Source organism: Melospiza georgiana, chromosome 5 (assembly GCF_028018845.1).
Source record: "Melospiza georgiana isolate bMelGeo1 chromosome 5, bMelGeo1.pri, whole genome shotgun sequence".
NCBI classification, from domain to species: domain Eukaryota; kingdom Metazoa; phylum Chordata; class Aves; order Passeriformes; family Passerellidae; genus Melospiza; species Melospiza georgiana.
This window is the reverse complement of record NC_080434.1, coordinates 58,129,590-58,156,238: the sequence shown is the minus strand read 5'-3', so window position 1 is coordinate 58,156,238 and position 26,649 is coordinate 58,129,590. Positions and strand designations below refer to the sequence as shown.

The 26,649-nt window shown below is 37.7% G+C and overlaps 1 protein-coding gene across 3 annotated transcripts in view; it reads left to right on the top strand.

The window, feature by feature from the left end:
* The window catches only part of SLC2A9 (solute carrier family 2 member 9), a 78,473-nt gene that overhangs the window by 30,380 nt on the left and 21,444 nt on the right, over window positions 1–26,649 (top strand). For all 3 annotated transcript variants that reach the window (XM_058024854.1, XM_058024855.1, XM_058024853.1), the window contains 5 exons: window positions 416–548; window positions 8,634–8,821; window positions 12,152–12,262; window positions 20,407–20,508; window positions 23,069–23,144. In XM_058024854.1, coding sequence (XP_057880837.1) covers window positions 416–548; window positions 8,634–8,821; window positions 12,152–12,262; window positions 20,407–20,508; window positions 23,069–23,144 — 610 coding nt within the window. The remainder of the gene's footprint in view (window positions 1–415; window positions 549–8,633; window positions 8,822–12,151; window positions 12,263–20,406; window positions 20,509–23,068; window positions 23,145–26,649) is intronic.

The window sequence follows — 26,649 nt, the reverse complement described above, 5'->3', positions numbered from 1 at the left end:
GGAGAATTTTTTAAAAACACTCCTCTCACCTGAAAGGACAGGTGAAAAGTTTGATTAGGAGATACCCCACCGATTATTTCTGGGATTTATTCAGTTGGTTATCTTGGGCCCTGTTTCAGGTTTGAGACATGGATTACATCCCATACCATGCAGATCATACTTTAGGCTTTGCTGAAATGAAAGAATGTAAAATAAAAACTGACAATGGAAAGTGCTTTGGGGACTTGGCCCTTGAGTAAGGTGATTTGAGAGGGAAGTGCTCAAACCACTTACTGAGCTTAGGAGGAACATGTCACTGGTGGTGGACGCAATACTTTGAATGATGAAAAATTACAGTGTTTCCTATCAAAGCTATTTTTCTTCCAAGTGTCACTTTGGGAGAGTATTACTGACTCCTGTTTGCATCCATTTGCAGGAATCTCGGTGGCCTTTCTTATTTGGAGCCATCATTGTTCCATCGTTGATACAAGTTGTGATTCTGCCTTTTCTTCCCGAAAGCCCTCGGTACCTCCTACTCGAAAAGCATAACAGGAGCAAGGCAGAAAAAGGTAAGATATGTTCCTTTTTGCAACAAAGGGTGTTTATTGTAGGAATTCAGGCTGGAGACACCTGATTCTGGTACCACACTAGAAGCAGAGTATTCTCATAGGAGACAATCTCTTGACAATAATTTTTCTCACTTTTTCATTTGTCTATGTATGCGTAAATATAGCTGTAGCTTTGACATTTTTATAAATTAAATTCTCCAGCAAGGGAACTTATATAACATTATACACACAGTGATACAGAACTAACCAAATCATCCTGCTGTTTTGTGCCAGCTGCTCTGTGCAGGGTTCATTTGAAAGTAAAAGGTGCTTTCAGTCATCGTGGCTCTCCCTTATCTACAGTCTTTGCACTTTGTCTAATAAAAACACAGATTCTGTTGCTGCTTTTTTTCCCCCAGTAGTTGCTGTGTTCTGTAATTCAATAACCTTTGTTGATCTAATAAAAACCCCATACATCTGTTTAACTGAAAAATTCCAGTGCTTCCATATTGCTTCACCTTTGCAGACACAGAATATTTCGTCCTTACCTTAGGTTCCAGATATAAAACTATAATTTGCTTGCGTGATCACAGTTGCTGCATTCCCCACCCCAGTAAATTTACTAGGGTCCCAATACAGGTGAGAGAATGTTAAAAAGTTTGGTTTAGCTTATTATAACAACATATGAAAAACAGGAGTCTATAAAAAAGGAGTCTGATTATAATACCAAAATACCAAACATAAATGCTTTACAAATTATTCTTAAAAACTTTGTTTGAATATGACCCTTAACATTTTTAGTCATGAACCAGTTGCTTGCAAAAACTTATAAAGTGTGTATCAACACCTGAAATACAAATTTAATAACCTTTTAGCATGAAATTAATGCAACTCCATCTAGTTTCTTTTATTTTGAAACTAACAATTGGCCTTTTTTATTCTGAAGAGCCCTCTGAAAAAGCAATAGCATACTGATGAAGAGACTCCCATGCTGTCTCAATTTGGTGTTGAATGAAGAATTCTATAAAGGTTGGAGCCTCAGACATACAGTTCAATGCTTAAAAAAAAAAAGAGCACAAAAGCAACAAGGTTTTGGAAAGTGTTCTTAAGGAGTCAGCAGAGTTTTGAGGAGCCAGAGAGCAGCTTTTCCAAGGAAAGGGCTGCCCTGTCAGTGGTGCTCAGAGCAGGACCTGGCTCAGGTTGGCTGTTAGGTGGAAACTTCTGCAGCACCATGGCTGGGCAGGGAAGAAATTTGGCTTTTGGGTGCCAAGTTTAAACTGGCTCGTTTCTGCCTGATAAAACTGTAGATATATTTCTGGAGCTATGGCTGGCAAAGGCTCTGCATCTACAATGCAATTGCATAATGTTACACTTGCTATGAGGAACCATTGAAAATCCTGCTACAGTACCTGGAGACCTCAGCACTGACAGTGAAACTGGACCTCTCATAGGCAGAGTTGAAAAATTAGAAAGCATGGCAGTAAAATAACACCACCTGCCTTGGAATTCACACCATTTACTGTTGCTTGGTAATGTGCCAACTGCACTCTGGGATGTTTTCAGCATACGTGTTCTGAAAATAATTTGAAATCTAATCCAGACACATTGGAGGTAGGTTTTGGAGTAGAAAGCATGAGGAGAGCAGTTGCCTGGGGAAATGAGCTTTAGCCACTGGTTTACTGATTAAAAGAAGATGGCTTTCATGAGCCACCCTAAGGACTATAAATTTAGATACTCAGAGAAAAAAGAGACAGCTGATATAAAAAGCTTTTCAATGTAACTGCATATGAATATATGCTTTTGGATTTTATTAATTCTATAAGAAAAGACTCAATTCTGAGATATGTTGTAATACACAGTGTAACTAATTTTTGACTGTGGTCTACAGTGGAATTCAAAAAATAGGAGAGTGAATCAACAATCGAGACAAATCATCTGGATATTCGCATTATCAGCAGAAATGGGGGAGGAAAAGTCTAAGTATTAAGAAGACTGGAGGAGTTGTGATTTATTAAAATGCCCTTCTGCTTGTAAGTCATATAATGACAAAGCAGAATTCTTCATTTTAATGATGACTACAGTAATGCTTTTAAATTATTTGCCTCTTAGCTTAAATCTGCATATTAATATTGGAAAATTGCAACTCTTTCTACTGACTAAATCCCTTTTCTTTCCCTTAATGGATCAAGGCTATTCATGCAAATATATATTTCACTGTGGATTATACCTTGTCAGAGAAATATAAAACTATTATTTGCAAAAGGTCTGCTGTATTTAAAGCAGATGACTATGTTAGTCTTTATGAAATACTCCAAAGTATGCATGTATGCCAAAGCTCCTAAAATGGAGCCGACAACATTAATCTTCCTAATTGTTACAGAGCAATAAAATCCAGTGAGATAATTTAGGTCATTGAGTTTCCACAAAGTTTTGCCCTTGCTTTCATCCCCTCCTTTCCATCTCTGTCGCAGGAGACAACCAGTCTTTAGCTACCAAAATACAAATGGTGTCAAACCCTTTTGTGGCAGATGTCTTTAAGGGGCAAATAAGAGATGAGAGAAGGGGAAGGACCAAAACGTGATGTCTGAACAATGAAAAAACGAAGGGATGAGGGTGGAGGGTTAGAGAGGCATCATGTGCAAGCCTAAGTCACAGCACCGTGAGAGAAGCTGTTCTTTGGGGCACAGGGGCAGCGATTCCTCAGATGAGTGAGGTCTCCTGAGCCCCATCAGCAGGGCTTTGCCCAGTGCCCTGCTTTCCCTTTTCCAGCCGTGCGCGCGGTGCGCGGCTGAGCCGACACACCCTGTCTGACTTGCTGCTCTCTGCCGCCAAAAGCAGCACTGACAGATGAGCTTGGCTCATCTTCCTGCATGTCACCAGCCTATATCCTACTCCCTGAGACCCGAAGGATCTGAACTATCTCTCATATTCCTGTCTCTCACTGCTGAGCGTGGGAGAACTGATCCATGTGTTTTGGGGAGAGAACAGTCCATTGGAACAGCAGCATAATCTGTAAACCTGTTTTGCTCAAGAAGAAAAATCTGGTAATGAAGCAAGGGCAGAACCACCCCAGCTCCTCTCCCAGGTCCCATAACTAATATTCTTCTCATTTGATAGGAATAGAAGGTAAGAAATTGCCTAGCATTTAACTGGTGTGATCCTTCTCAATCAAGGTCAGACAGCAGAAGAAAAATGAATATTCAAGTGGTTGAAGAGAAGGACTTTGGAAGGAGATTGTGGAAATGAAAAGTGACAGGGATAGAAACAGGAAGAAAAAGAAAAACCTGCTGCTATAATTGCATCAGTTTAACATCCAAGTTCTAGGACAGTTAAGACAGGGATTTCACACTGGCTTTCTATTAGTTGCATGCCAAGTGCACCCCTAATCTGTGAGTATCACTACAATGTAAAAGAAATAAAATCAGTAGTAGTGATAAAATGGAACATTTGTTACAACTAAAAACATGGGTTATTAATACTTGCAGTTGGAGAGTTGAGGTGTCTTTTTTGAAGTGCACTCTTACAGGGAGGAATCTTGCATTTTCTATGCAGCCACAGTAGCAGGTCACGTAAATCAATAATTCAGCTGGTATCCCAGCTTGCCAGAGAAAAGAATATTGTTATGTCTTAAGGGTCAAACAACTTGGATAAAATGTCACAGCAACATCTGTTGGTGACATACAAAATCTGTTCATCCAGTATGTTCAGTCATACATTAAAAGTCCCATGGTTATGAAAAAAGCATTACAATAGGTATAATGAGAAGCATGGATTTAAATTTTCAGAAAGATGGATTGGGGTTGATATCTTTTCATGTGACAAAAGAGCAAGGCCACTCCTGATTTAAAAAAGCAGGCAGCCAATTTTTTACGAAGGCCTTCAGGGGGCCCACATGGACTGGAGAGGTGTTAAACCCAAACTTTAAAGGAGGAAGAAGTGGCTGCAAATCAGGTGATTAAATTGGTTGTTATGACTGACAACAAGCACACATATTATTTATTTTTGTTTCTCTGTGGGTTTTGTATGTCTGTAAGGATTAGAAACTATTCTTACTGGAAAGGAAGAGACAGCCATGACTACTACACTTGCTGGCTTTTGATGATGGCTTCATCTCAGACTTTTACCTGCCAAAAGCTGGAGTGATTGTGGTGTGTCTGATTTGTCTTTAAACTTTTCTTAAGCCTCCTGTCTTTTAGAAAGGATATTATGTCATTGGACCTTTAATATAACTCTGTTTACCAATTCTTGTGTTATTTTAGGGTGGCATGTATATGTTTTGTTTTAGCAGTACATATTGGCTAGTTTCAGGTGAACCTGAACAGGCTTATTGATGTGTGTAAAACCACAAATACAAGCAGGCAAAAATGTAATCCTTAACTGGATAATAATTCAAAAAAGATCTGTGTATTCTTTACTTAGAAGAAGAGGGAGGTGACATATGCGAAAAGCCTGAAGTCATTTGTCTGTAGTTATATTTTCTGAGATTTTTTTCTCTTAAATTTTGCTATGCTGCATGCTAGTAGATAATCTATATTTTTCTAGATTTAAATAGCATTATTATACTTATATCTCTTCTAGGAAGATTATACTTATATCTCTTCTAGGAAGATATACCCGAGTTATTCTTCTGGATATTCAGTACTCTAATAACATTAGTTTATATGAAATAACTCTTAGTTCATGTTGTGAATTATTTCTGTGGTAACATGGAGTTATTACAGGGAAATTTCTACTATCTATCTTCAACAGTGGCCAAACAAGATGCTGTTTAAGCAGAACTTAGACAAAGATATGTGAGACAGGGTGACACTGGATTTAATATAATTGATCATCAGGGAAGCAAATGTGTCCATGGGAAACAGATGACCATAATACTCCAGCAGCTTATTTTAGTTTTTTTCCATTTCTTTTCAAAGAGTAAGCCCAAACAAACTTTGACTACTTCTCTCATTTTCTGCCTCCCTTTGCCTGGTGCTGGCTTTATACTGTAAACCACTCAATAGCATTTTGATCTTTTAAAATTTCATCTCAAAATTCATGTGCTAATTCTGTTGATAATAACTGCTTTCTTTGCCAAGTCCTGGAAGTACTATAGTGGAAAAAGAATTAGTAATTCCCTATGTTGCTGAGATGTTGAGTGCCCCTCTTCAGTTAATTTAAAGGCCTGATTTGTTTTAGAGATGGTACCAACTGACTTTTTTTCCAGATATTTGAACCTTTTTCAGGTGCTTCACCTTCACTTAGGTGAGATGAATAAAAACTGGTGGAGTAAATGGAAGGGCTTCCTGACTTCTTTGCCTTTGATTGGAACCATCCAGTTCTTTTCCTATTTTATGAAGGCAGTATTCCAGCTTTTGGAGGCTGAGCTTCTAAAACCTTCTGATCCAAAGGAATTAAATAGGAATCTGGAAATTTTTAAAAGTTTCTAGAGCTGCAACTCCTTAGATGTTTAAAGTGTTACATGAAAATAAAGCTTCCCTACAGAGAGAGGCAGCCAGTCACGGAGGGAAATGAGTCATTGCAGCGAGGAGAGGAACGACTTCTGTGCTTCTCAGTGCCAGCAATGCCAGGGTTTAGACTGTAAAACTAATAAATTGAACATCACACATTGAGAGACTTTTGAGTTTCCCTATCTCTCTGCTAATGCAGAATTTCTTTCCACATTATTTATATATAAAATTGTGATTCTTATGGTACTGAAAAGCTGGTAATGGAAGAAAATTAAAGACATTGAGTAGCAGGAAAATGTTTTTCCAAGAAGGTTGGGCGATGCCTATTCAAAACTGTGCATGGGTAGCATAGTAATTTCTTAGTATTTCTTGGCTTGTTGGTAATTTTAATATCCATCACCATTGCCTAGTGGCATTTACATCTTTTTACTTAATGCCATGAAGGAAAGAAAAGGAATCAGGTGTCTATGTTTTTCCTGCCTTGTACTTGACAATTTTGGTAATTGCAGTTTTTTAGTTCTTCATCCCTCTAGAAATACAGCAAACTCCCTTGTGCAAAAAAGACAGATTGCTATCTTTTTACTTGATTGCACCTATGTTTTTGACTTGTGTGACCTAAAGTAATGCTGAGGATTTTAAGAACAGGAAAAATAAAGGAAGCTGTGCACTGACCTAATTTACACCAGATGCTTAAAAATCTGAGAGAATCCTTTCATGGAAGACCATGGTGATATATGTCTGGTTGTTCTCATCTTTACTTGAATTTTTCTCAATCGACATTCTAATAGTACTGAGGAAAGTGTAATTTCAGCACGAGACATGGACTTAAACATACTGTAGGCACACATTGTTCTAATTTTACATTTCTTATCACTGTCTTTAAATAGATCACACTCATTACAATGAGCGTTATTTATTAAAAAATGGACAATAACCAAGGACAAACCTGAGCAGCTTAATTTTAGTTCTGAGGTCTGAATTTGTTCATTCATTTCTGATTGTACTGCCTGTCTGAAAAGATAAGTGTAATTACTTTTAGTGGGAGATTTAAAAATTCTGACCTCTCCTCTCACAAGATAGAAACTGGTTATCAGAATATATGAATGTTATGAATTGATTCAACACCCAGAGGTCGTTCATGACTTAAAAAAATCATCATCTCTGTTAAGCAGAATCAGGTGGGGCCCATTAAAATGCATTAGAAGTGCTGAGTGCCTCAGAAAAGCTTGGCCCAGAGCTCAAGTTAGCTCCCTCCACTGCCAGACCAGGAGAAGGCAGAATGTGCAGCCTTGTGCATTCAGCAAAGTATCAGAGAGGGATGCTCTGGGAGGTCACCAGTTCTTTTGTGTGTCTTATCCATCACAGCAATGAAGTGCCACAAATTGCCCTTTTCACTTGGGTAAAGATAAAATTTTTTAACTTCAAAATCTAAATAAATTCTGGATGTATTAACCATGACTGGTCAGTATCTATAGTTTTCTTGACCATCTAAGTGATTTTTCTGATCCAAAGGTGTGTTAAACATACCGAAATATGTGGTCACTTGTTTATAGGCAGTGTTATGCAAAGCTGTGGATAAGAAAAAATGGTTTTGCTCTTAGGTGAGCTAAATGAACTGATTCATTTAATAAAAATGACAATTTCAGGTGACCTGCTGTGTAAAGGATTGTTTTGAATGTTAGCATCCTACTGGGTCGCAAAGCCTTGTTGCAGGGGTGTTTGTAATGTCATTGTTTCTCTGCAGTGACTCTGAGATGATGAGCATTTTAAACATCTCTTAAAATGCCAGCCCCTGGGGTGTGTTCATTAGATTGAGACAAAAGTATCTATGACTGCATAGACAACATCTGTCAAACAAGGTTGGTGGAGACACATCACATCCAGTTGGAGGTATCTCTGTCTTGAAGGAGGTGGGAGGTGTAAAGCCTGTATTATTAGTGGAGGGATATTTCAGGAAGCTATCAGTGTGCAATACAAAATGGTGTGGTGTGTTTCTGGGGAGATGAGGTTGGTTGGTTCCTTACATTGGCCATGTAAATTTGTTCCCATGACTCCAGCATTGATAAATATTAAGTCTTGAACTGCTCTGGGTAATTATTTCTAGTATTAATTACCTTGACAAAGTGATTTCTTGTCTATATGCTAGTAAAAACAAGAGGAAGTATGAAGAGTAGTAGCTATTCCTTTCCAATGTCTGCCTTTTCTTGGTTTACCAGACTTATATGTATTTTTACATCTTACTATTTCCTTTACATCTTGCTACTTCTCTATCCAATCTATCTCCAACAATGAACAGCTATACTGTTAGGCTGCAAAAGTTAAGTCAAATAGTGTTCAGAGGCACTCTGGTAATATTTTCAAGTCACACAGGGTTTTCACTCTTCACTGGACCTTAGGCTGTATTATATATGAAATAACATAAGAGAGATCTCATAGGGAGACAATTTATAGCTGGGTTTCAGTTTTTGAGCCCAATAGCAGGGATGAACCAGATCACATCTGGAGCAGAATGATATTGTTGGCAGAAGAATAATTGAGTTGTAGCCCATGTATGCCTCCTGTTTGTGCCGAACATTTCCATTTTAAAGATGCAAGACAGTTATAAATGCACACCGTCCCAAGTGTCTGGCCTAAAGTACATGTCCTGTCTTTGCAGCCTTTCAGAGATTCCTTGGGAAAGGTGATGTGTCTCAGGAGATAGAGGAAGTCTTGGCAGAGTCTCGGGCCCAGAGGAACACCAAGCTGGTGTCGGTGCTTCAGCTGCTGCGAACGCGCGCGGTGCGATGGCAGATCCTGACCGTGGTCGTCACCATGGGCTGCTACCAGCTCTGTGGGCTGAATGCTGTAAGTGTCCTGCCTCGGGCCATGGCACCTCCTGGGGAGCCCCTTTCCCTTATAACGAGCTTTGGATTACACTATTTACCAACCTCTGTGAATTCCCTTTAGCAGTGACTCTGTGACAGCAGTGTGTGGGAAGATCCAGAGATCTGTATTGCTTGGGGGCTTGTAAAACAAAAAATGTTTGAGAAAAGCCATGTTGTGTTAACTTTGAAGGAATACATGGAAAGGTAGAAAAGATCAGCAAAAGAAGAGAATGCAGCTTTCACTTCTGATGCTCAGATTCTCTGTTTCTGAACATGCCTCATGCTTATTCAGAGTTTTTGCAGTAGACATTTCAGCTTGGATTCATTCAGTTCAGTACTTACAGAAGTACTTCTTATAAGGGAAGTACTTCAAAACTTCCTATAAGGGATTTTAAAAGGTTGCACTGCATATTTGATTTTTTTTGTTGCTTCAATATTCCTGTCTTGGAAAGTGAAGCAAAAGAGGGAAAAGACATAAAACAGTGAATCCTATTGGCCATTAATATGTCAGAAGTCTCCTTCAGCACCTATCTGAGCCCATATGAGAAGGTCATAGGACAGTTAAGGCCAGAAGATCCCTCTACCTGGTCCAAGCCCTTAGTTAGAGCAGGAATGACTTCAGGGTTGTCTCAGGCCACTGAGGGCCTTGTGCAGTTGTGTTTGAAACATATTCAAGGGTCAAGAATCATAACCCTCCTGGGCAACCTCTGCCAGGTGTTTACACCACTTACACTGTGGAAAGTGTGTTCGTTTCATCCAGCCAGAACTATCCTTGCTGCAGCTTGTGGCATCTGGCTTAGATGCTTTATGCTGCACAAAACAAATTTTCTCATGAAGCACCTCAAAGGGAAGGGATTTTTTGCCATAGTTCAAAGGCATTACTTGCTTATATATATAAGCAATATTCTTGCTCATGCAAGGAACTCTCACTGTGCTCTGCATCACACTCCAGCTAGATTTTCCCCCCAAGGCTAATAAATCTATGTGCTTTTGTATCTGTGAATATTAGCTCAGGCTTATCTCAGGTATCTCTATAGCTTTAAGACTCCAAATATAAGTAATTTGTCTAAGACTATTTAAAAGATTAATGCAATTGGAACTCTTGTATCTGAAAGCTTTTTGCAAAATACTAGGAGGGAATTAAAAGAGTTTTTTCATCCTGTGGGGTAAACTACAATAATGTTTGCATAGGTGGAGTTTTCTTCTAATGGTAGGATTTCAGTGCTAATGGCAGGTTATTTTATTCCTCATTATGGATAGATTTTTGAGGAAAAAAGCCCCAGAATTATCCTGTCATCCAGTCTTTTTAGATTTATCAACACATAATGGAGAAAAAATGACACTTACAGTAGTAAACAGACTGTTCAATGGAGCACATTGCCTATAAGAAAAGATCACAGCTAAATTTTCAGGGGAAATGAAGGAGTTTTGTGACTTTGAGCATACTTACTAGTTGATGGAAATTGTCCAGTACTCTGTGGCAGAATGAAATCACACTCTCATGGCTTCAGTGAGGTTGTGGGTAGATAGTCAGGCATCTCCAATCCAAAATGGATGCCAGAGTTACTTAAGAGTGTCATTGGATGGCCACTTTCTGAAAATATGTCTCAGAAAAACTTTCTTTGTCAGGGAACCTGTGTGTTGAGTTGGCTATTTCAAGCCTTCCTTATTATTATTACTCTGTTTCTCCTCTCATGCAATGTCACCAAACATGAAAAAAAATTATTCACACAAAAATTTTGTTCTGAAATGGATTATTTAAACAGTTGTTAGTAACAGTTAATAGTAAAACCAAGAAAATTGAGAGGTCAAGAGAAACAGCTGGACCACTTGGCTTTCCTGGCTGATGCTGCTCGAGTCATCCAAAGCTCGAAGATGAGAGGACAGGTCCAGGTGTGACAGATACTGGTGAACCCGGGTCTTGGTTTGCCTGAGTGCCTCTGAACCAACCTGCTGGGTGTGAGCCAGCACCAGCCAGGTTTTGCTGGCAGGGAAGGCTCCTTATAACTCATTTGCTTTGTCTGTAGTGCCCTGTTAGTCAGTCTGGTCTTTTCCACAACTACCATCTGGACAGGGCATATGGGAAAGTTGGGATTCCTTTGGGCGACAATCTCAGGTTGTTCTCCAGGGAAATAGCCAGCTGGCAGATTTATGTAATCACCCTGCTGGTACCTGAGAACACTTGCTTCTTTTTAAGGATTTTACTTAAGATCAAACTTTGTTTTACTTAAAACTGTACATTTGTTTATTTCAACGTGGAACAGAAATCATGGTGAAGCTCCAATCATGTTAATGTTTTCAATTAGAACAAAATACCAGACAGCCTGACCTAAATTTACATAAATTATTTCCTATTCTTCTCTTCTACTCTGTTAACATTTACCTGATACATATGAACCATAATAAACTTATTTATCCTCCACCATTTTATCTCAGTTCTAAATAAGTTACAAAACTAGGGTGAAGTTTCACTGGTGAATGTTATACTTTTTCATATTGAGGTATAATACACTGTATGACGTACTGCTATAAGTCACTCTTTCCCAAAGTGGGAAGTTGGTGTGAATGAGACCCTGATGCTTACCAGACTTGGTATTTTAGAATGTTGCCACTATATATTCTCTGCCTGAATATGGTTTTAATGACTAAATATGACTGACTTCCTCTAAGTCATGCAACCTGTATTTCTATCCTTTAGTGACAGCTACTTCAAGCCTCTGATTAAAACAGCATATTACTTTTCCCCAAGCAACTCTAATCTTAAAAGTATCTTTTCTTTCTGTGGATAATAGAGAGAGATTGGGCGGATGGCTTGACTGCAGCTATCCACACTCCAGTAAGGTTAAAGCAGAAATAACACCTCTCTCCTTCTGTCCAAAAAATGAGCAGCCTCTTGTTGCCTCACAACATCTCTTTCCTGTTCTCTCCTCTGTTGTTGCATCCTATTGAAGTATTCCATAAAGCTACACAAACCTGCTTTGTAAGCCGCATGAAACCTGTTTGTATCCTTCTGCTCAAGCTTAAAGTGAGTTTCTTTGATTTACTTCTAAAGTGAATTAAGCTAAATTGAGTTGAAGCTGTTTGTAATTCTGCCTGGGCCTGCAAGTGGAACTACAGAAGCATTGTGCCTAATCCACCTGGAATTTGCACTTTCCCTACGTCTGTTGTCCTGTTCAGCCCTTGGTGCCTTGGGAGTGCTCAGAGTTTTAACAAGTCTCACCTCAAGCAGGTTGAATGGTTGGACTGAATACCAATATATTGTAGTTCAACCTTTAATGATTAATAATTCATTTTATTCTCTCTGATGCAGATCTGGTACTACACAAACAACATCTTTAGTGAGTCTGGGATCAATCGTGAAACAATCCCTTATGTTACACTAAGTACTGGTGGTGCTGAGACTCTGGCTGCTGTTTTTTCTGTAAGTATGGTTATGAAAATCCATTAGCATGCTTGATATTTTAATATTATTCGATTTTATTTTCTTATACAGCCAAAAATATAAAAAGAATAGTATGTTGATTAAGTGTAATGGTTGATAATGCAATTCAAAATATTATTTCTAATTTTAATCCTAAACCAAATTGTTTTCTTGGAATATTTTTTTAAGATGTTCTTTAATTTTAGATCCACAAAAGGAACAGAAAAAGTTGGTATGTCTTGCAGCGCTCTGTATGTGTAAAGAGAAATAAGTCAGAAACAGCAAGGGCCAAAGTATATTTAGTGATGACTCATAAATTGGTTCACCTGGTAGAACAACCTTACCTGGCAGAGGTTTACTCACATCTCAGTCTTCTCATGAGCCTGCTGGGCAGCTGTGGAGCTGTTTGGAGAGGGCTGAGGCACAGCACAGCTACAGATGTTCAGTGTGGCCAGCAGGAACAGCCACCCAGGGAGGTGGAACAGTGAAGCCACCCTGCTGGAGCAAGAGAGTCCCATGTGGTGTCAGTTCTGCTGCTCACTCAGCACAAACAGGCATCCTTTCCTAACCCACGGGCTCCAGAGCAGGGCCTTTGCTCTGCTCTGAATGTAGAGGGAGATGTCCACAGACAAACTCATCTATGTACAGGAAAGGACTAGGGAAAATGATACACTAAATGAGCAAACTAAAACTTCACGTTTTAGTAGGTGATTACATCATTAATTGCTAAAGGAAATACATTTATGTTTGTACTGCAATAGATAAGAAGCAATGGGAGAAGTCTTTGGAACGGAAAGCTGCAAACAAGCCAGCAGACCTTTCTTTGTTAGAATTTTTTCTTCATATATTCTATACCAACTCCATCTGAACAATACTGAATACAGCAGCAAGCATTTTTAAATGTCAGAATAATGGTTTTGGAAAAAGAGTCCTTTTCAGTGGCAGAGTAACTGCCTGTGACCTACAAAATGTTAAACTAAATCCATCTATCAGGTATGTTTTCTTATAGTCTAGAACATAAGGACTCTACGGGATCACATTTAACCTTTGGATGTTTGTGAATTTCCACAAATCTGGTTTCCGCTGTTTTTTTTTTTTTATATTAAAGAGACTTTTATTTTATGATTCATTTCAATAGGTAGAAATAGAGAAATATGAAAGTGCCTACCTCTTACAATTTCTTTGTGATACTGCACACATGGTTCTTTGTTTAAGATATATGGAAAAATAATGATCATAATTCTACCACTGATTTAGGTGAAGAATACACCTCTTTTATGTGAAAACAGAGTATAATTACATGGAGATCATTCCATGATATTAAAGCCATTCTATAAATAGGGTCTGTTATTTTTCAATTCCTTCTGTGCTGTCAACTTGTGGGGTTTCTTCAGAGCACACTCCTCACACATAACGAGGTGGATGGGTGTTCCTTGGCTCCTGGTATGTGTTTTAACTTTCTGTACTCAAGAGGAGATTTTCTTAATTTTTTTTTGTTAGTGCTACCTGCTGTGCCTCTGGAAATGCTGATGTACCAATACACCTGTTCCCTTCCAATTTCTCAGTTCAGGACACACTGCCTTTTAGCCTTAATTTTATTTCCTTAATCATCATAAATGTTTCATTTCTGTTGTTTAAAGGAACAGCAACATGAATTTCATTTTTCAGCTGAAGATTTTGCAGCTTCTTTATTTGAGTAAGTTCCCATCAAGTTTTCATGCCTAGTGGTGAGGACAGGATTCCTCCCACTCCCAACCTCTCCCAATGTCTCCTTTTGATATTTTTTAAAAAATCTCTTTCACAGCCTTAAATGTTAAGCCAGGTGTATGCCTTTTATATTACTCAGAGATTATACAGAAGAAAGCAAGAAGAAAACTCCATTTTCCTGGTATTTTTTAATATGTTGTGTTTGCTGGCAGAAAACAGATTTTACTCCCAATAAACTTCACAATTTCAGTAAAGGTAAACAGTTACAGAGGTATGGTTTCTGTCCTCTTAAATGAAATAGCATTGGAAATGTCCACTAGAAATCATGCACCGTCTGTGATCATTATATATAAATTAGGTAGTCATGAGATTGAGCCTCAGTAAGAATATTTTGGTGTTGATGACCTCCATTAAAGGGACCCTTATGAATGCCAAAGGAAAATAGTGAAATAGAGATGTATTTCATGGAGAAACAAAGTAATATTTAGGAGATGAAATACTGAAACTGTGAAAATTTCTGAAAGTCTCCCTTTAATTCATCTCTTGGGAGCAGCAGCAGCACAACAATAATAATGTTGATGTGGTCCATGAGGAAAGACAATTAATATTCCATCCTTTTCATAGCTCTGTATTGCCTCAGATCCTTTGATATGCCCACTTGTATCATTATTTGCCTACAGCTCCATCCCCTCTCCTTTCCAGCAAAAGCCATATAAACAAGACATTGAAAGATGAAACATTCATCATAATTTTCCTTTCATTCACATAACTTGGCCGCAACTTCCACTTGCACCAACTCTTCCTAATTTACTTAATGAAATATGTATACCATTGCATCCTGATGCCCTGGCTTCTCTCAAGGGAGACAATATAAATTTTCTGTATATTTTTTGGTTAATGATAGAGAATTCTACCCATTGTACTTAACCCAGATTTGATTTAGAGGAATTGCTAGACAATTGCTTTTTAGTGGGGTGCTCATAATTTAAGTTTGTTTCTGAAGGTTTTTATCCTCTGGAACGAAATACTGAGTAGATTTACTATTCATAGACATGTCACATCAGTAAGTTATCTAACCTGATGCAATTCTTTGAAGCAGGGTGGAATATACCCTAAATAATTCTCTGTGTTTAGTAGAAGTCTGTTCTATAACTTCTAAAGTACCACAAACTTAGTTGTTCTTCTGTAAGATTGATTACTGTTGCTGTTTTCTAAGTTTTAGTAATTCAGTTTAATTTTAGTTGTTGTCTTACTCTCAGTGGGCAAAGAAAACAATTTTCCAGTGCCTTTCTTTAGCACAGCAGCAGGGTGAATGGGAGACAGAAGGAAATGTCTGAAAAGATTCCTTCCCTCCTCCACGAAGCCCAGCCTAGAATAAAAGAGAATATTATTCAAATTAAGCATCCCACATCCAATTTTGCCATCTGTGGCACCAAATTTGGTTTTCTTACAGTGTTCACAGAAAGAGTCTAGACGTGACTATATTGAGAAGACTGTGCCCCAAGTATTTCCCATAGGATGATGCATGAAGGTGTTACTAAAAGCCTGTGACAGAGACAAGCTGTGTGAAGCCTGGAATGAGTTAAAATACATTGCAGTACTAGACCACAAGAGAATGTAGGAAATCCTTTGCAGTATCACACAGAAGTCAGGGAAGCCAGCCTTCTTTAGCAAGATGATTCTAATCTGCTTTAGGATGTCACGAGAAAGGGCTCTTAGACTCATTCTTTGTTTCTTTTATTGCTAATAGATCTCGGTATAGAAGGAAATATTCCCTGCTCAGGGCATGGCCCATCTTAAATAAAGGGTATTCCAGATACTTCCAGAGGTTTTCTCATCTCCAACACATTTCCTTCATGGTTTCCACAGGATGATGCAAGACATCTCCACAGAAACCCTGGGTCCACCGTCAAAGGGGAAAGAGATATGTCCAAGTAACAGCCAGTCTTAGCAAGTGAAAAAAATGAGCTGACAAATACCAGAATCTCAAGGGTTCCTAGGAAGTTCTGTTAGAATCTGATTTTTAGTAAGACTTTTAATGCAGTCCCATGTGACATTGTTCCCACCAACTCAGAATCAGCCTTCACATACCCACAATTTCCAGTAGGATGTAAGTAGAGCGGGCAAGAATGGGGCAAACAGGGCATTTCCCCCTATTTCTCCCCTCACCCTGCCAAGCTGTTGCCCAAGGATTGCCAGAATTTGAAGGTGATATCTTGGTCTGTAGTAGCCCAGACAGAGACAGCAGTAGAAAAGAGATTGGGCAAGCAGCATCTCAGATCTTGGTGTTTGTCAAAGGCCAGAGGCATTTGGACATATTTTCTCTGCAGGATGGACTGCAGAGAGAGACTGTGCTAATACACACTGGCTTAGGCCACAACTGATCAACATTTTGGTTTTAGTTAAAGATTGTTTAGGATGTTTTTTAGGTAAAGACATTATTCCTTTGTAATTTTTTAATACATATGGACTTTTGAATAGATGAGGACTGCATGTGTTGAAGTATCTGTTTAGTGCCTTCCAAAAGAAAAAGTTTCATCAAGAAGGTCTGCCTGACAACACCACTCCCAAGACCCAAGGTGTGCATGGTTAAAGGCTGCATTTGTGTAGTTCAGATTCTTTTGTAGGATAAATTCAGAAATTGGAAGTTTTAAAGATGTATCTTTTGCTGCTGAGGATTAAAAGCATTGAATTTGAGTAATTCTTTTATCAATCTATTCGGGATGATCTGCAACAGGGCATCCAAATACCATAATTAGAAAATAAAGCACCAGCCACAATAAGTTGTCACAGATCAAGGTTGAGATCTAGTGTGGCTTTTATAGCATAAACTTGATAGCTCAACACTTTTAACAACTGAATCATCACTAGAAGGAGTTTTGCTTCAGAAATATCTACAGTTTACTCAAGGGACAGAATAGGGATAAGGAAATGAGTGGTTTTGTGCTGCCCTAGGGCTGTTGCCAAGCACTGCTGAGGCAAAGGTGGCTGGCTAAGATAGGTCCTTGCATGGGCTATGTCCTGGCTGTGCTGGTCTTGGCAGGTATCGAGTATGGAGAGCATCTTTAGGGAACAGAAAATTTCACTGCCAAGTGAAGCTGATTAAGGATGCCTCACTACAAAATACTTCAGACTGAGCTTAGAAATGCAGCAATCAATTCCATGCTTTACTGAGAGTAATCTTTAGACAGATATCTGCAGAAGTTTATAAGATCCTATTGTGGCTTTAATACAGATACAGGCAAATTGATGTGAGAACCTTGCAGACAGATATTTCTTTAAGGCTTGTGCTTATGTGGTCAAAGTTGGTGCTATGCCTTTAAATTCCAGTTTAGGTACTTAAATACAATACCCCCTTTTGTGTTTTAAAATTAATAATTCTTATAGTAGACTAATGGATATACATCAAAGTATGAATAAAACCCCTCAGTTTATAATTCTCAGTCTGCAGTTCCTCTCTTTTTCCTGGGTACAAGATACTACACATTGTGTCATAGAGTGGTATAAATGAGGTTATCCATTTTAATCCTGATATTTAAAATGGAAATAACACAGTGTTAGCTTGCCATGTTAAGTCTGAGTCCAGTCACAGAGTCTTACTCGGACCTTTATCCAAAATATATGAGAAAGAGAGTGTGGCTATTCTTGACATTAACTTATAGAGCAAACTTCTTCACAGAGCTGAGACATCAAGAAACGCTGACAGGGTTTGCTTAGTATAATATAGGGCCAGGATATAAGTAGGGAATAGTATGCAACCTCCTATTTGGACTGCAGGACTTGCTTGCACATTCATTTTATCCGAGGAAGCTTGTCTGACCTATTTTACTGCACTCTGCTTTCATTATGTCAGCCCTGGTATCTGCAGCTGACTCAAGTGAAAAGGTTGACATTTGCTTCTTTAACTTTATTCACAAGTGTTTCCTGACAGACAGAAGTAAGTTGTGTGAGCTGTTAATGTAGTTTGTATATCAGTTGCCTTTTTATCACAAAACATTTTTGTTGTGAGAATTTTGGATGCAATATTTTTTACACATTTTCAATCATTTCATCTGTGCTAACCATCATGGCTGGGTATAGGTTTCTACAAATACATGTTTATGATCACACAGAAACAAGTATCAACCTACACAGCCTGGCACATAACTCAGGTGTTATCGCAGAAAACAGTTCTAATGCTCTTCTGTTGTCTCTACTTGAGCATGCACTGGATTTCTTGTTATTTCATTTACTCTTCTGTACAGCATATTTTGATTTGCTATAGATCTTCAATAGGTAACAGTTACCAGTACATAGCAGTGGAGCATTCAGAACTATAAATACTTGGAAAATGGTGAATCATCTTCTACTTCTTATGAGTCATAAGTATCTTAGCGGGTTCTGCAAGTGAACAAGTTCTGGATTTGTATAATCATAACTAAAAAATTAAGTTGTTGTTGTCTGTTTACACCCTCAAAAACAGCATTTCTTTCACCAGGAAAACTTGCTGTTATGGAAGACCAAATCCAAACTGTCCTTCCTACTGGAATTTTTTTTGCTTTGAGTTTTACAAGTGAAAACTATATATCACATTTTTTCCATGTTTTGTATGAGAGGCATCTATGAACTTTTTCCCTCTAAGAGAAGCATCATCCCTGGCCCTGTTTTAATACAAAACCCCTCAGCTGTGTAACACCAAGATGTCTTGATCATAACCATCAATCCAGCATTGAAAAAAATAACAGAAATTGCACAGCATGTCAAATTACATGCGCAACATTTATTGCTGAACATATAATCCACTCCAAATTACATGTGAAACATCTGTTGCAGAAGTTTCTTGCAGAAATTGCAGAAGATGGGTCTTACAGACCTATCAAATATTTTTTTAGCCCTCCAAGCCATTGAAGTTGTCTCTTGGTTCGGTGTCTGTGTGGTCATGTGTGTTTGCAAGATGGATTTATTAATCATAATGGGAAATAGCTGCCATATTGTAGAGGTTTTGACAGTGAAGCAAGTTGCAGTTTTGAAACATTTGTACCTCATAAGATCTTCTTAATATCAGTGCAGGTCTTTTTAAAATTCTAAAATTCTATTATGGAAGCCGTGGAAATTGTCCAAATAAATGTATTTCACCATTTAAAGAAATAAAGAATGAAAAATCTTGCCACAGAGCTGTTTTCAGTGATCTGCAGCATCACAGAGCATATCTCTGGTGAGGAAGTTCAGCTCAGGGTGCAACATCAACGTGTATTTAGGACAGACAAGCCTGCCCTAAAATCCCCTGGTGAGCTCCAGACTGAGGGAGAAGCACTTGCCTCTCAAGGCATTTCATCTGTGGGTGTCTCTGTACTTTGCTTTAACACATTTCTTCTAGATGCTGGCAGTGGAGTGATGTGTGTTGTTTCCCAGAATTAAGAGTATTACTCCAAATTTCATTTTAGTTGCCCATTTTTTTTTTCTCAAAGGATGTGCAGAAGATGGCGTTCAGTTACCAGTCAATAATGAAATGGCAAATAGTTTTGTGATTCTGACTTCAACTTATTTGAAGTGGTACATTTTACTCTTCATAAAATCCTCTTATTTTTCTTATAAGAAAGCCAAGTGTAATTAGTAATTTTAGTAGTCACCAACATGAAAAGTACATCAGCTGTTATGACAAAATACGTATTAGCCTATTTTAATGAGTCAGACTAGCAGAGTTTCCAGTTACAGCTTTTTAAGAAATTTTCCATTGTGTTTTTCTCTAGCAGATAAGTATTCAGATTTTGTGATTTATATTCAGATGTTAAATATAAATTGAAAATGGGTGTAACTGCACAAGTATTCGTGTTAAAATCACTTCTCTGAGCAAAATTTTCGGCTGCATGGACTTTTTTGCTTGGATATTCTAATTACTCTAATTATCCAAAATTAAAACTAAATGCTTATTCTACATTTGAGAAAGAAAGAAATTTAAAATAATTTTTGTTTAATTAAGATGTAATTTCTGCTAAAAATATTTCTTTTTTGTTTAATTAAGATGTAATTTCTGCTAAAAATATTTCAATCTCAAATTTTAAATGTCTTAAGCTTAAATTCAGAGAGATGTTGAAATAAGGAAACAATCAAAATGCAAAAGCAAGAGACTATAATTCACTTAAAGGCAGTGGTATTTAAAAATTATGTATTGTAAGAACATTATCATAGAAATTTAGTGCATATCTGTGAGCCATTCAAACAATGAACAATTTTTTCAGTGGCCCTAGATAAGGATACAATACTGACTTGTTCTTTCAGACATGTTAAATATTCTAAATATAACTGTGAGCACAATTATGAATGTCATAGCTTATGAACAGTGTAAAATCAATTCATGGTTGAATTTTGATCTTCATATTTAATGAGAGAACATATTTCATGATCCAAGTTCTTCAGTGTTTCCTCAGAAAGGTGAAGTGCCACCTTTTGTTTTCCAGGGCTTGGTTATTGAGCGGCTTGGGCGCAGGCCTCTCCTCATTGGAGGCTTTGGGCTGATGATCGTCTTCTTCGCAGTGCTCACTGTCTCCCTGACCTTACAGGTAACGCCAGGGGCACTGCAGATTTTTGCTCTCTCATTTATCTCTTTTAAAGATGCTTAATACTGGTTTCTCTCGACATTCCTGCACATGCCAATCCTTTTAATCAGCCTGGCATGAGGAGGGAAAGGTCTCATATACTAATTTATGAATCTGTTTGCTCCAAAGATTTTGCATTGAAAAAACTATAGGGACTTTCTCACATTCTCACATTCAGACTCCTTAACTCAAAGATTTATGCATATGATGAACCATTATGAAGACAGTTTTACCCATAGCTGAATAAACAGTTTACCCATAGACTGTGGGTGTATCTTTGTAATTCACTCTCTCTGAGATTTCTTTCATGCTTTATATGTCATTCCTACTTTACATTTGGAATTTTTTAGTGAAACATTTCCACATTTGATGTTTCTTTCAAGTTACTTTTCTGGTATTTGTAGAGGCAATATATTATCCTTTGGAGAACATTTGGCCTTAGAAGAAAGATGAGAATAGACTCTTTAGCAGGGCTTTTTGTGATAGGACAAGGGGCAATAATTTTAAACTGAACCAGGGTCAATTTAGATTAGGTATTAGGAAGAAGTATTTTGCAATGAGGATGGTGAAGTGTTGGAACAGGCTGTCCAGCGAAATGATTGGTGCCCCATCTCTGGAAACACTCATGACTAGGTTTGACAGGCCCTGAATAAACTGATTTGGTTGAAGATGTCTCTGCTCATTGCAGATGAGCTTTAAAGGTCTCTTTCAATCAATATCTTCCTATGATGATATGATTCTAAGTTATCAGATGTTATTAGCACTCAATTCCCCAGATATTTCAAATTATCATATTTTATTTATTAAACCAGTTTAAACTCTGGCCCTGTATATTTTTTCTTATTTAGCTTCCATCTATGTAATAGTGTGGTTTGTTTATGTTTCTGAGGACTTTGGAGAAATGAAACTGAGATTTGCAATGGCATGGGTTTGGGTGGTGTTTCATCAAAGGGTTTTCCTGCTGATTTTGATTCCTGTGTGGTGCCATTAATCTGACTTCCAAATCTTGTTTCTTTTTTGAAGGGAGTCAGTAGGTCAGGTTGACTGGCAGGTCTGTGCCACACCACTGCAGTTTTATTTGATTTACCTGAATGTACATCACAGTAAAGCTTTACTTCACTCTCCTGCCAGGACAGCTGTAAGACAGCTCTCCTCCTGAAGAGAGATGCTATTGCATATTTTGTATGCTAAGTGAAAAATTCCCTTCCAGATCTTTTAAAGCTAAGCTGGAGGTGTGAGGACCTTCAGCTGTTTAATATCCCTGAAGTCTGAATGCCTTTCAGTTTTGCCTCCTTTCAAAAGGGTCTCAAACTGTAAAGTATTAGAGATTTGCTTTGGACAAAGCATCACGGTACAAATAGGCTTAATCTCAGAGAAATTTGTGAGCCATTCAAACAATGAACATTTTTTTAGTGGTCCTAGGTAAGATACCATACTGACTTGTTCTTTCAGACATGTTAAATATCTACTCCATATTTGCACCTTCTTTTTCTCAGAGACCTTGGATTTGCTTCCAGACAAGAACCCTAGATTGTGTAATTTTGATAGATCTACAACCCTTTTGGTTAATGTTAATGTCCAAGAGACCATGGTTTCCAGAACTAAGGAAATAACCCAGACTGGAAGAGTAAAAACATCAGAAAATGGGGGCCTTTCCTTAACACTGAAAAAATAATTACTTTCTTTAGAAAGGATATTTTTACAATGCCATTCAAGGTAGTGATAGTACACTTACATGTATGGTAACAAACTTTTCAAAAATAGCAAAATTCTATTACAAATATCATTCACACTTTGCTGCATTAAAACTATACCTGTTGGAGAGAGAAAGAAATGGGTAGCCATGTTTTTTTTCCTCATCTATTAGTATTAGAATCAAATATTCACATACATTATTAAGAAACAGTGTCCTGCAAGCTCCAGAGGAATTGCTCTTCGTATTTCAAGTTCCTGATATTTAGAGGTCTCAGTAGAGAAAAATCTACTTAGAAATAGAGGAAAGATAGCATATATGGACTTCCTTGTCTGCAAAATCAGATTATAGCTGAAAAGCCCTGGACTGTGGCTTTCCCACGCTTTGCCAAGGTTCAGATCCTGATTGTCCAACCAAATGTCAGCCATAGTCTTCAGCCAAGCCTTTCACTGGTGAACTGTGAAGCTCTGTGGGCCTCCCTAGATGCTCTTTTTAAACATTACTGAATGTTTTAAAAGAGGTGGATGGAGGTGCTGAAGTGTTCAGTGTTCCAGGTTGACTTGAGCTTTACCACAAGATGTTGTGATTTTTAGAATTCTGACTGTGGTACATTGCTTGTCTAGTGTTTCTCTTCAGGGATTTCACAGAGACCAAAGCCTTTAAACACAAATCATCTAATAAGGTCCTACAGAAATGCTGGGATTTTCTAAAGTAACCCCAGACTAAATTCTGATCAAGAATCATGGAAAACACTATCTGTTATCTGCAAGTTTTAAGAAATATTTGTGAGATGTACAATATATCTAAAATTTATGTCTTTTATCCACCCAGAACACTGTGTATTGGCTTCCTTACCTCAGTATATTTTGTATCCTTGCAATCATTGCATCGTTCTGCATTGGACCAGGTATGTCTATACCTATTTTTTCATATTTCTTTGTACATCTGAGGACAGGTATTTTTGCACTGACATTATGCTTGCAAATCAGTTGTACAGAACTTCACTTTAGCAATAAACCAGAAAGTAAGACTTTTGTTCCCTTGAGCTTTTGGAGGTTTCTTTATGCACTATTTATTGCCTCTTTTTCTTTGTAAGGAGTTTGACATTAAACATTAATCAGCTGTTTATACATCTTCACCACTGAAGTGGTCTAATTGATTGATTGTGGTTTATTTGTGGAAGAGTTCCTGATATTTGATGTGACTCTAATGAAATACTGCTGTAATTCCATCGATCCTCTTTTGAAAAGCTGAGAAAAAAATTTAGAGAAAAATGGGGAGAAGACCAAGATAGTTCTTTACCCTTGTTTCTGGGAAAAAAGTTTGTCAATGATTTATGTGCAAAATACTGTGAAAATATTGGGGAAAAAATAGCAATCCCTTTGTCCTTCTGTAAGGACAAATCTCAGGTTCAGCTAAGTCCACTGTTCTGCTGACATATGTTTCTTAGACTGAGATCAGGGGGGTGGATGTTAAAGAATTCTGTGGAATAGAACTTTTCTTGAATTTTAAATACCTTAGGAATGTCAAATGTTGACTTGAAACTTCTTTAAAACTTCTTTAAAACTTCTGGTGTTTTATGTGGTTCAGAGGGTTTAAGTGCAGCTACTTGCAGTATCACCATTAGGGTTTTTTAAAATCTTGGTTGAATCACACTGAAGTTTTTTCTCCATTACAGATATGTTCCACCAATTTTTAGAACCTCCAAATCAATGTGTTCTTAAATGTTATATTTCCAGCATATTAAGATTAACCCTCTGCTTTTCTTCTTCACCTTACCATTCTTCAAAATAGGTTCTAGAATTCTTCATTTAGATTCTTTACTGATGTTATACATGATATGTGCTGCACTTCACAATCTCTTTGGACCAAAGTGTCTGCAGATACATCCAGGACAAACAGCTATTGTTAGAAATTACTTGCTAGCTTTCTACAGAAATTCATTAAAATTAAAGCTTCTATTGTGTTTTTCACTGTGCTCAGTGCTGTTAAAGCCAAAGAACATTAACAGTGTACCAGCAACTACCTAGTTGGCCTCTCCACCTTTCCTTATGTGTTCAAACATGTCGTATCTGACAGTAGAGGGAATATCTGGGTAGCACTTAAAATTGAATTGCTTTTAATGAAAATCTTGGTAATTGACTCTTCAGCTGTTGAGAAGAAGCCATGAAGAGTCACATTCTGATATCTCTGCAAATCAATAGCAATATTTTAGCTGACTTTGATGGGGCCTGATTTATCTTCAATGAGACTTCTCTGTTCTCCTTAGAAGATCTTAATAGATCTGAATTACTTTACTGCCTTTTAGCTGGGCAACTTCCATTATTAGCAATGTTTTGAGATGATTGAATATGAAGAGAGCATATATTAGTTTTTTTTCTGAACAAAGGAATTATTTCCAATAGGTCCACTTTGCATCCATTGCTTTTTGTACCACAAGGCACAACTCAATAATTGAGAGCAACTACTGTGTCATGTTTTGTCCCCCTTTCCTTGTATGGGAAAGGCATCAATAGCATGTGACAAGTCCATTGAAAAGTCACCGTGTCAGTGTCAGGAGACCCGTGAGAAGGGACTGGGTGAGCTGGGCTTGTCCAGCCTGAGAAGAGACAGCTTTGGGGACTAAGAGCAGTGCCACTACCTGTGAGAAGGGTGTTGCAAGGGCACCCTGTTGGTGAGCTGCTTGAGAGGCAGAATGAAAGTGTAAAAAAAAAAGATGCATACAGACTGTAAGGAAAAGCTTTTTGATTCTAGGCAGTCGAGCAGGCTACCAAGGATACTGAGTCCTTAATTACTACACAAAGATCAAAACTGAATAGTTGGTACTTCTCTATTTCTCCATTGCAGTGGTTGTAGGGAAGTGTCCAGAGCCCAGTAAAAACAGGGCAAGTAGATGCGACATTTTTAGAGAACCAGTGCACTTTTTTTTTCCAGCTTAGAGACTTTCTGATGTATAGCTTCTAACATTTTCATATGCTCCAGCGGATTTGTTAAATCTCTGTCTGAAACAGCAGAATTTTAGTATTCTTCGGCAAAGAAAACCACATGTCTACCACCTTTCATACATACATCCTTTGTTAGTTTTTGTGTGATACCCTCTAGGTCTTGCAGAAACAGACCAACTGATCCTCTTCCTCCTTTTCAACATTCTTGTGGTCTTGTAAACTTTTACCTTATCAACACAGTTTTTTCTGGAATGAACAGCTATTTCTTATTGCCACCATTTCTCAGTGATATTTTATGACACCCCTTTAGCAGGAAAATTTTGGTGTTGTTTTGTAGCACTCTGATGGCTTAATGAGACAAGACTGAAGTTCAAGAATAACTTTCCCACCTTTCTGGTAGTAAAAGGGGTTTTCCCCATGAAAATTAAGATATATTCTTTATTATAAAGCTGAATATTTTTTACACTTCTAGCCTTTTGTAGAGGTCTTGCCATTCATTTGTAGTGCTTAAACAGGTACAATTGTCAACTAATCCTCTGTATCTTAATTCCTCCTGTAGTTACACTACAAAAACAATTTGTGATCATTCCATAGGTGCAAATCTTAAGCTAGGACTAATTTAGTTTATGTTCATTGAGCTATTGGTACTTGGAAAAATTGTCCCATCTAAAGACAACAAATAACATGATGAATTGAGTTTATAAAAATACTGCTTTAACTTTCTAGATCATAAAATTGCCTTTAAAGGTACAATATTTTCTCTCTTGTTAGAACATCTAATACCTTTTTGATAGCTTAGATGTTGTGTACCATTTTCTGATAGCATATGCATGAGTCCCATCTGCTGCTTTACAGTGAGGGTCATCTGTTACTATAAACTGTGGATGGTGTTCATTGGTTTCATTTTTCTGAACTCAGCTTTTCAGCTTGCAGGTATTTTTGAGGACTGAAACAGTAATGCTAGCAACAGGTATGTTCAGGCATGTGTGGGGTTTGGTACTTCATCATTTTTGTCAAAAGACAAACATCAGAAAGTTTTCACTTTCTAAAAATTAAAGGGCCCCTTATACAGTCAATGTGTGATCTGAGAGAAAATTATTTATTGTTCCATAGATTAGGGAGCCATGCTGCCCCAGACAGTTGTTTCATTGTGCCTATTTGGTTAATTTTACTCAAGTTATTTGCTGGACCTGAAATAAATATAGGATACATTTCAAAGAATTGTTTCAAAGAATAGGATACAAACAAAGAATTGTCATCCAGCAAAAAGTAAATAGAAAAAATTGAGGGGATTGCAGCTGAGAAAACAAACCAAAGGGAAAAGTAAAAGAACATTTTCAGGATCTGCAGAGAGCATTTGTGCTGTTTGGGTTATGCATCATGAGCAAACACATTGATTTGTAATGCCTTTACAGAATGGGTAAATAACGTGCAGTTTTTTTGAAATTTGAATATTGATAGACAGGT